At 43.9% G+C, this 11,060-nt stretch overlaps 1 protein-coding gene across 1 annotated transcript; it reads left to right on the forward strand.

The window, feature by feature from the left end:
- Positions 1-8,942: 8,942 nt before the first annotated feature.
- LOC147441805 (uncharacterized) lies at positions 8,943-10,731 on the forward strand. The gene is made up of 2 exons (XM_086528199.1): positions 8,943-9,236; positions 9,354-10,731. Exons 1-2 carry the CDS (start codon positions 9,122-9,124, stop codon positions 10,532-10,534), a joined length of 1,296 nt encoding a protein of 431 aa, XP_086384325.1. The 5' UTR covers positions 8,943-9,121; the 3' UTR covers positions 10,535-10,731.
- Positions 10,732-11,060: the final 329 nt, after the last annotated feature.

The following is an 11,060-nucleotide window of genomic DNA, read 5'->3' on the forward strand; positions in this document are numbered from 1 at the left end:
TCTCTCTCAGCCTTGCATGCGCGCATCTCTGCTCTCTCTCATGTTGTAGCGTGCAGCTCACCGCATGCCACTCCTCACCTTAGGTCACCAATCGTGGTTCCTACTTTGCCACATTTGCACGCCATAGCTTCTCGACTACCATCGTCTCCCTATCCACACCCGCTCCAGGACTTACCTCTTCCATCGACACATTCACATCCTACTTCACATATGTTCCCTGCCAACCTCATTGCCAACTTCGTGCTCCCAAGATAGGTGACACCCCCTTATATCCACTCCATAAACCTCCGCCCTTTTGCCCCTGGTCATTCTGCACGATGGCGATGTGCAAACTACTTCCCAGCGTTCCCAAACGAAAAGGCATACGTATTGACGGTGCAATCATTTGCATGGCCGTTTTCTCCCAAGCGTTGACAAACTATGCGGATACCTCTTGTTGACTAGTCCAATTAAACTTTCCCTCCCATACTTTATTCTAATCACTCAACATTCTCCTTCCAACATCTCCAAAGGATTCTTTCCTTTTCCAATTTTGCTAAATCGACCAAACATACTATACTGGCACACTAAAAGAACAATTCAATTTTCTATCTTGATACACATGAATATCTCCCATCTCTCTCCCCCGACCCCCCCCACCCCCCCTCCCCCCTTCTTTGCTACATCATGTTGTGACCTCCGATCCCTTTCGAGTCTAGAGAGAGAGTTTTTTTGGGCAAAAATACATGTACCCCCCCTTCTAGAGTGTTGTAGGCGACTACAGTTTTTTGTGTCGTTTTGCAGGTGGAGGGAGGAGGCGGGGGCGGGGGGGGGGGGGGGGGGGGGGGGGGGGGGGGGGGGGTACAGGGCTTTCTAGTGGGCAGAACGCCCTGTGCCCCCCTCGTTTTGCACGTGGAGGGAGGACGCAAAGGGGGGGGGGGGAGGGGAGGACAATCCTCCCCCCCCCCACCCCACCCCCCCCTTGCGTCCTCCCTCCACCTGCAACGAGGGGGGCACAGGGCTTTTTGTTGGGCAGAAAGCCCTATACCCCCCTCCAACCCCACCCCCCCTTGCCTCCTCCCTCCACCTGCAAAACAACACAGAAAATTGTAGTCGCCTGCAACACTCCAGAAGGGGGGGAGGGGGGGGGGGAGAGAGAGAGAGAGAGAGAGAGAGAGAGAGAGAGAGAGAGAGAGAGCCCCTTTCTCCACAAGCCCCTTGGCTTCCCTGCTGAGACAATTGCACCACACCCGTTACCCCCTCTCGTTCAATTCCCCCTGCCATGCCTCCTCCCTCCACCTGCAACGACGCAGAAAACTGTAGTCGCCTGCAACACTCCAGAAGGAGAGAGAGAGAGAGAGAGAGAAATAGATTGGATTATCGTCCACGGAGGTCCTATATGACCTATGGGACCAAAAACACAACATTACAATGATTCATTCTCAGTGTGGGCTGATACATATCAGTTAAGGACTGAGGGTCCATCAAGAGGGTAGGGTAGAAAAAAAGGAGAAAAAAAACAAAAACCTAAGGGTTGGCTGGGGGAGAGCTAGTTTGGGATTTCGGAATTTCTGGATGATCGCTTTGTCACCTCGATAGACTGCCCATTTGCCTTGCTGCGCTTCATGCACCTTCTTAAGCTCTCTCGCTTTACTCTTGAGTTGATTCATGGTCAATTCTTCTGCAATTCAAAGCTTGGTTTCTTTGAGAAGGCGGGATTGACGTAGAAACTCCACCCGCTCCTCTTTGTTCTTGAAGGTAAGGACACAATGCTCAGGACGCACATGACGATGTGTATCATTGATCCAAGCGACATTCTCTGACTTGATGTTGACTGGCTCAATAATGTTGCTGAGTTTGATGATTGTCTCTTCGAGGGTGTCCTCAATAGTGCACCACTGCAAGGGGATCCCACCGATGCATACCTTGAGGGCATTATCTTCTTGAGATTTTTGTTCGGAGATTTCCTTTGTTACACACGTCTTTACTTGGGCAATAGTTGTTGAGTGAACTTGGCTAACCTTTGCCTCAACCTCCTTTACCTTGTCTGTGGTGAGGTCAGTCATAGAATTAAATTGTTCTTCTAATTTGCTCAGGCGAGATTTGAGTTCAAAGTTTTCCTCCAAGACTCGATCAAGAGTTGCTTGCAACTGCGTGATGCGATCAAGTTTGCTAGGGCCTGCTAGCACTGTTGCAAAACTCAGTCTTGTTTTGGCGGGCGTCTTTGGAGTAACCAACCACTGACTTGCAAATTCCAGAGGGAAAAGCCTTTGAGAATGCTATAGGCTTCAACCTTTGAAAAAGTTTTGAACTTCAAAACTTTGAAAAGGCTTTAATTGTGTCATGACCTGCAGACATGTCCCCTGCCGAGTATCTGGAGGGCACCACGACCTGCTGTAATTCGTTGGGCTGAGGCTGAAAACCAGTGCCGAAAAAGCCTTTGTGAATGCTCAAGGCTTCAACAACCTTTGAAAAAGAAAAAAAATATATGTATCGTGACCTGCAGACGCCTCCCCTGTCGGGTATCTCTTGGAGGGTGTCGCGGCCTGCTGTACTTCGCAGGGCTCAGTTCAGAACCTCTTTACTTCACAGGGCTGAGGCCGAAACCAGGGTTGAGGCCGTCGCAAGGCTGGGGTAGAGCTTTGCCACAGAGCTTCGTGGGGCTGTTGAGGGGGACTAGGCTAAAGCTTAACGCCTCCCCCAGGGCAGCCCTTCACCCAGGGGGGCTGAGGGAGACGATGTTAGTTTGCGCTAGTCTGCGCTAGGGTTACGAGAGAGAGAGAGAGAGAGAGAGAGAGAGAGAGAGAGAGAGAGAGAGAGAGAGAGAGAGAGAGAGAGAGAGAGAGAGAGAGAGAGAGAGAGAGAGAGAAGTATACATTGGAGTCTACATAGTTGATAAAGATGAAGAGCACCGGAGACTGGTAGATATCTCTACCTTGCCATTTGCTACTTTCCCCCGAGTATGTCAGTATATGCACCACCCAAAGGACAGTCCCCCTTCTCTATTTTGGATGATGACATATGGGAATTCTCTAGAGATGGTGACATTATCATTGGAGACTAGAGACTGGCAGATATCATTAGGAAAGTGACATATATTACTGGCAGATACCAGTGACATTATCATTGGAGACTGGCAGATATCTCTACCTTTCCATTTGCTACTTTCCCCCGAGTATGTCAGTATATGCACCACCCAAAGGACAGTCCCCCTTCTCTATTTTGGATGATGGCATATGGGAATTCTCTTCTAGGGGACTTCAATGCTAGGACTACCCATCATCAAACGGTATTTTATGATACTTTAGAGGAGATGTTGAGAGAGCTGGATGTTGCAGAGACGGGCCTATCCAGAATATCACAGGATGGGGAACATACTGAGTATGGACGACACTTGATAGACATGGGGACTGCACATGGATTGGCCATCTTGAATGGCCTACAGAGATTTCCCGCTGTGGGAGGCTTCACATGCTTTCCACACAGACATGGAGCCAACACGGTAGATTATATCATGGCACAGCCGAGACTCATCTCTAGTATCCAGGATCTCATAGTTGGGCCCAGAACTGTGGGGGTGGCAGTGGATCATGCTATTGTGTCGTTGACCATCTCTTTCCAATTCAGTGTAGCACACATTCCATGAGTAGCAGCCCCTACTCGCTACACCTTCACACAGGAGACAGATTTTGTATACATAGACGGGATTTACAAACGCCTATCCATTGAGGAGCCAGGGCGACCTCTGGAGGAGCTTACGACTATACTGACACAGACATTACATGATGCAGTAGCAGAGGCATACCCACACACACAGCCTGAGTAGAGACGTCGTTCTGGGGGCATGCCTCAGAACAGCTGGTATGATGAGGAATGTCGTTAGACTAGAGCTAGACTTTAGAGGAAAGTGCTTTTGGGGGACATCACTCATAGACAGACACAGATTGACTTCCGACACCTAGTGCGATAGAAGAAGAGGGCATTTTTGGCTCGACTAGAGCAGGATCTATACCAACTATTCTTGAGTCAGGACTCGCGTGAGGCATGGCGGCTCTTTCATGAGCAGTCCCCCCCCCCCCCCCCCCCCCCCCCCCCGCTGCCATTACCTCTACAGAGACCTGGGGTCAGTAGACATCATCTTTGTACACTGTCTCTGGACAGCAACCCCTTCTCAACCCCCCGATCCATGCCCACACACATGTGCTTTTTTCACCGTTGAGATAGTGACAAGATGAGGACTCGGAGAGCATATGATCATGATGGCTTAGTGGTTGAGCATTTCATGCATGCCAGAGATCTACTAGCAGAGCTTCTAGCATTTATATAGCCTTCACAAACTTGTTTGGCAGGTGCTTCAAGAGGCTGCACAAAAGCAACCATATCAAATTTCTCCAAACGTAGTACACTGGCAAAATTCAGATCCCCAAAATGTGCATGGCAAAGTTTGCATATAAAATAGCCTTAGAATCTACGACTACATTTGCAAAATTCTATCCACGTCTGTCATACAATGTGAGCTTATATAGCCCACGACATAAAATGTATGATGCGATAATCTCATCACCAAAACTGAGATCATGAACTGTACATCTGTCATCCACAAATTTCACTACAAGACCAAGTCTAACAAGTGCAGATACATGTCGAAAAAGTTGAAAAATGCAAACTTGATCAAAACAAGTCCAAACTTGACCAAACTTCACCATTGTATCTAGGACCTACATGCACTAGGTTAGGTGGTTACATGTTAGATTTGGCTCTGAGGTACATGGATCGTGATCCATGTTGAAACTCATTTTGAAGAGCTGATGACACCATCTCATTTAGCATGGTATGGGGATGCTACAGTTCATAACTTTCTAAATTTGGATCACTGATTGGAGATTTATGCCATTTCTTGGAAATTTTCCACAAACCTAGAGAGATTTTGCACTTTGGCTAAGGTTTTGAGATCCAAATGGCTTGAAACTTTAGGGTTAGGCTTTTCTTGACAATTGGGACCTGATGGCATTGTTTTTGTCAGGAAATTTGAAAAAGGTACATGGATCGTGATCCATGTTCGGCAGCCATTTGAGGTGAAACTTGGTGCACATGTTCTTATAGCCTATCCTAATACACTCGTGAAATCTTTTCAAACTTGGACAAGTTTTTTCCAAGTTGTCTCCATTTCCCAATTCATGACCATAGGTGAATGTCAATGGTAGTCCCATGTTGAGGAAATTGACCGCTATGAATGCACAAAGTCTGGGAATCCATTGGGAGATTCTTTTAGGCAATGGCCAGCTTGTAAGTGTATGAAGGATTTTAGAACTGAGATCAAGGCGACACTACAAAATATGAAAATTGGTTGGAGAATACTTAATCACAAGGTAGCTGCAAGCTTAAAGAATACTACATCAAGCAGCGCGAAGATATGCCTATAAGAATGTTAGTTCAGGAACAAGAACAATCCCTAAAACATTTATTCCATGTGATTAGGATTGTTCCGAAGATGATGCACATTCAAAATCAAATAGTCATGCATTATATTGAGGTTGTACCAGATTCACCAATTTTGATGTTTGCTTTGCCCCTAAAGGAAGTGGAAATTTAAAGGTTCTACCGAGTCCTATACCAAATTTACAATGAACCTATAGACAAAATTTACATTGAACTTGCAAACAAAATGAGGTACATTTAGATAGTAGACCCAATCAGAGACTAGTATGAGAAAACTAATGCTTTATAGAATGGAAGTCAATATTGAATGACACTGCAAAAAAAGTCATAGTCTTCGAGTTGAAGGATGACCACATCAATTTCAAAGGAATGATGAAACAATGGAAAGCTCAGGTCGGTCATGTGATAAAGCACACAAACAATTTACTTTAGATGTCCATCAAAGCCTCAAAGGTTCTTGAGAAGAAAATGGCTAGCAAAGTCACATCAAAGCCTCAATTCGAAGAGATGTCTCAATTTTTGTTTGAGGCAAGGATCAAACCCAATCAACTAGACCCATGTGGGTGAATACAAATTGCATCCATTAGCCACAAGCTTGCCAAGAAATATTGACAAAGGGCAAGAAGAGCTTTTATGATCAAGACACAAAGACCTAGCACCAGCTAACACCTTATGAAGCGGAGATGCTAACAAAAAGAAAAGAGAAATTGGAGCAAGAGGCCATTTTGTACTTCATTCCAGAGTCTAGATGTGAACCACTCATAATCCTAATCATATTTTGAATCTGAATGCAATTCCAATTGTGTCGTAATCCCAAGTCTGTTCAGTTAATGTTCAATTATTCATCTGAAGTCTAAAGTCAAGTCATTTGAAGTCTTAATCTGTTATCTAGTCATCTGAAGATCCCATTTGGACATTCGATCATTTGAACTTGACCAATTACTCTATTTCTAACTTTGGAAGAGCTATCAAGAAATCCAGTTCAATCCACACTACATGGAGAAAAGATAGTCACAAAGATTGATCTTCGCTTAGGCCATCATCAAATCCGACCTCAAGAGATTGATATCCCCAAAATTGCCTTTCACACTCACTATGGCCACTACAAATTCTAATCATGGCTTTTGGTCTTATGAATGCTCCGAAAACTTTTAATCACTTGATGCAAGTAATTTTTTAGAATCCTTGGATGACTTCGTCTTAGTATTGAAGATGCTACTTGGGAAGAGGAAGCAACACTTTCAAGGACTATGAGGACATATCTCAGTTTCTAAGTTGGGATGTTTTGTAAGGTACCCACTTTCTTACCTACTAAAGTTAGCATTTCTTTATTACAAATGGCAAAAGGAAATACCATATTAGATAAAAATTGATATTTTATGAATCTCAAGCTAAGCTTTACTTCACACTTAAATTTTCTGCTATGAAAACGAACAAATATAGACCCTTGAAAAATTGATTGAAGTTTTAATCGAACCTTAAAATTTTGCAAATCTTTTGGAAACTATAAGGGTTGAAAAGCATGAAATGCTATTTGCTAGTATCAATAAGAAATCGCATGGATTTCACAAGGAGTCACATGGGGGTAGTGTGGCACTCAATTTTTAAGCATAGGAGTAGTTGTAAGGCATGGAAGCCCTAAAACTTGGCCAAAATGCAGTGTAGAAGAAATAGTTGGCTTGCAGGACCTCACTCACATACACATTGTGTTGGGCATCCTCTACCTCACTCGAAACGTTTATTTCTCCCAAGAGAAGGGCATCCAAAAATCACTTACAGGTCAATAACTTAAGTGGTTTTACGAGGTAAATTAAGCATTATTATGCTAATTTTTCTTAGAATCTCTATGCAAGAAGAATCTCTATTAATTACTTAGCTTGTTTGCCTAAACAAGAGTTATGCATAAATAAGTTTAGTTGAGTAATTAGGAATGATATTTATGCTCTTGTTAAGCATAATGCATCATTAATCTATCAATTAAGCATTGTACGTACTTATAATTAAGAAAGTATTGACGAGCTTAATTTTGATTAGTGAAAATTAGTTTAATATTAAAATTGGATTCTCTATTGCGCGAAAAAAGCGTCAAGGTTCACTACCATGGAGTATGCACTTTCTAGGTTGACTTCTGTTTAGATGTGTAATTCTATAGGGAATAGCTAAGCTCAAGAATTAGTACCTCTTGCTTTGAGGATTTGCAACATTGAGACTCACAATCCTATGGTGTCTATGTAAAGTATGGGAACTAGGACATCAAATGGGTTATGGTTTTTCCTTAGTTTGTGTGAAGCGAGATGAGGTTGACCCTTCACTAGTGGTACTTAAAGATGTCCTTCGTGTCCTTATTCCAGCCTTGAAGCAAATTTAAGCTTTCCTTGATATGTTCTAGTTATGTTTGGAAAGGAGACATCCAAACCAAATAGAATCCTGCAAAAGCTAGTTAGTATTCCAAACTTTTGTGGCTTGGGCTTGCCATTTATCCTTAACATTGAACCAAGCTTTCCACATTATGCAAGTAAGAAGGAAACCTTTAGGCTCTATGGGGGCAGAAGACAGAAGGACATCCTCAAGTGAGAATCCTAGTCAGGCTTGGTAACCCTATAAACAAAAGAGTGAATATGTTTTTCGATTAACAATGCCCAATGGTCTCCACTTTCAATGCTCTGCAAATTCATTTGGTAGCTAATTTTGTAAACAAGTGTTCAATGTCTAGAATTCCTAATCTCCTTGTTCCTTGGAGAGAGTTCATGTATTCCAAGCAACTTTTGGGACCTTGTTGGTCTCATATGAACCACCCCATCGGAATCTTCTCGCTAGAGCATACAGCAGCTTCAAAGCGGTAATAACATTAAGGCATGCTCCTTAGCCATGTTCATTTAGGGAACACGTCCAATACAATGTCATATGGTACACGACTTCTCCTGGAAAAGCCTACCCTTAATGACCAACAACCTAACAAACAGCTACATCTTTTTGTGATAGACTATTTTCAAAAACTCATCCGCATGTGTTGTGATCTCCTTATGATTAAACTTACAAATAATAACCTAAAAGAACTTTCCATGTATGAGTGAGGCACATGTTGATCCATTAAAGGACCTAATACTGCCGATGGCCTTCGGCCGCCTCTCGACAGAGTCTTTTTCTCTCTCCCTCAGCGGCCAGGCTGCAGGGCACACACCACAGAGCTCGTCGGTTGAAGGAAACATTGCCACGTGTCCGAGGGAGGCCTTTTCCAATAGTATAGTGTGGCCGACGACCTTCGGCCGCCTCTCTCTCTCTCTCTCTCTCTCTCTCTCTCTCGCTAAGCGCACAGTACGGTCCTCATTGTTGCCGAAGATGCAGGGCCACATTGCCGGATGAAGTAAATTGCACCACGTGGCCCCTTGAATGTCTCTCTGCTTAATATATAGAATAGATAGATAGATGGTTAAGTTTGGCTTCACAAATAGGCATGGACATTGGGCCGTAAGCGGCATGTATTTGACTTGTAAGAGATTCACACAACCGGAGGACGGATGAACATTTAGTTTGGACTCTGCTTTATTGTTAATTGACAATTATTATTTGGCTATTTTGCAATGAATCAAAGGAAAGGACACAAGTTCTTTCGTCGTCTTCATTGCCACTGCCTGCGAATGGCTGTTCTCTGAATACCCTTCGTTTACTGGCAGCAATTGTTTGCGAGATAAATTCGACAGCCATGGACTTCTTCAAATCCTCCTTCTTTTCCGATCTGAAGCTGCAGGACGTGTTGATGTTTTCTCAGGAAGACCTTCCTTCTACATCTGGAGACTCGGAAACCCTAATTACTCCTGGTAAGGAAGACAAAGCCCCATTGAATGCAGAAAACGTGCACGATTCACGTTCAGGACCGCTATTCTCATCGGATGCTCAAGGCAATGCTTCATCTGATGAAAGTGTGTTAGGCGCAGGATCTGCAACTTCTTCCTCATCTGACAACGATCAGGGGCAGGAAGCCGCTGGAATATGGGGTTTAGGGAGTTTGATGAAATCGATAACATCAAAATCTGAAGGCATTTTACAAGCTTATCGGAAGGATCTTGAAGAGTTTGGCAGCGGATTGAAGAAAGAGAGTCAGCTGATAGCAGAGGTGGCGGCGCATGCTGTCAAGGATCTACCCACATCATTGGAAACAGGTGCATACATGGCTCAGGAGTCCATTGAGTCTGTTGGGCAAGTAGTTGAAGATTTTTCAAGCTCAGTTTGGCGTGGTACCACTGACCTCATTGCACAAGGAAAAGAGGCTGTCCTCAGAATGGATGAAGATGAAGGCTCCACCCCTGCTGGTGTCACATCTTCATCCTCTATGTCCAGGTATGATAGTGCTCCAGTTCCCATATCAGCTGGCAAATATAGTCGATTTGAGGCACAGGTCAGAGCTATGCAGCATGATAGCAGTACGTACTGTGATGAGCCTGGTGACCTTGCTGATTACACTGCATGGAAGTCTACATTTAGCTTGGCTGACAAGAAGCAAGATATAGATACCCTTGTTGTGGAAAACACTTTTCTCCAAGAACTTCTTCTTAGATTTGTGCCGGATGTTGTAAGCGAAGACATATTCTGGACAAGGTACTTTTACCGACTGCACAAGCTGCAGCAGACTGAAGAGGCCCGGGCTGATCTGGTGAAACGAGCGAGTGCTTTGGAGGAGGAAGATCTGAGTTGGGATACTGAAGAAGAACCTGAGGAAGGTGTCCATGATGAGAAACTTACAACTACCAAAGCAGATGATTCGTTTAGGGTGCCTGACTCTCATGAAGTGATGGAGGAGGTGGAAGCAGTTCACCCACAAAACTTTGTAGGCAAAAGTGCTGCAATGGAAATATTACCTCCACTCCAGGTCAGTGATTCTCCAATCAGTAACAGCTCAAAGGTATTAGCCGAGGAGGAGGAGGATCTGGGTTGGGAGGTTCCTGAAGATGTGGAAGAATCCAGCAGTAATGATGGAAAAAGGTCATCAAACAGTGAGGCAAGCTGGGAGGTGCCTGATGTTCCTAGGGAGGAGATAAGAAAAAGGCTTGCCGCACAAGATGATGAGGAGGAGGTTCTTGGCTGGGATATCGATGATGGTGTTGATGTCACAAAGTGAGAGTAATGCAGGAATGGAGACTCGCTTGCTTTATTCTTGAAAAGACTTTAGCAATGGTTGTTGATGACCCCTCTTGTACAGACAGGATAACTGATTTCATCATACCTTTGAATTGTCAGCATATTGAATTCTTGCTGTAGTGTGCAGAATGTATTTGCTGTGTGCCTTGTAACAAGCCACCCTCACTGTTTTTATCTTCTTGTGTATTTTATGTGAGTAGAGTAGAGTTAAGCATCCAGAACCTGACATCTCATTTATTGTGATAGTTGCCATGACTAACTGTTTGAACATTCCTTGATAGAGAGTTCTAAGCAGATATTGGAAATAGAAGCTAAGGTCTTGGCTTCAAGATGGTGTGATTATGCATCATTGAAGGGCTCTTTTCCTTGGTTTTTAAATGTATGCTCCACTGCTCAGTAACAATTCTAGACTTAGGTGAAGTCTGTACACTGTTTGACAATAATGTTCTCAATTTTATTGCTCTGTACTTTGTGCTTCATGAAGATTAGGATTTACTTGGGTAGCA

This window comes from Adiantum capillus-veneris, chromosome 14, assembly GCF_014529385.1.
Source record: "Adiantum capillus-veneris isolate H3 chromosome 14, ASM1452938v2, whole genome shotgun sequence".
NCBI lineage: Eukaryota > Viridiplantae > Streptophyta > Polypodiopsida > Polypodiales > Pteridaceae > Adiantum > Adiantum capillus-veneris.

Coding starts and splice junctions, on each gene's coding strand:
- LOC147441805 (XM_086528199.1), top strand. CDS start 9,122: ATGGACTTCTTCAAATCCTCCTTCTTTTCCGATCTGAAGCTGCAGGAC. Junction 9,237..9,353: donor GGAAACCCTAATTACTCCTG/GTAAGGAAGACA, acceptor TGTTAGGCGCAG/GATCTGCAACTTCTTCCTCA.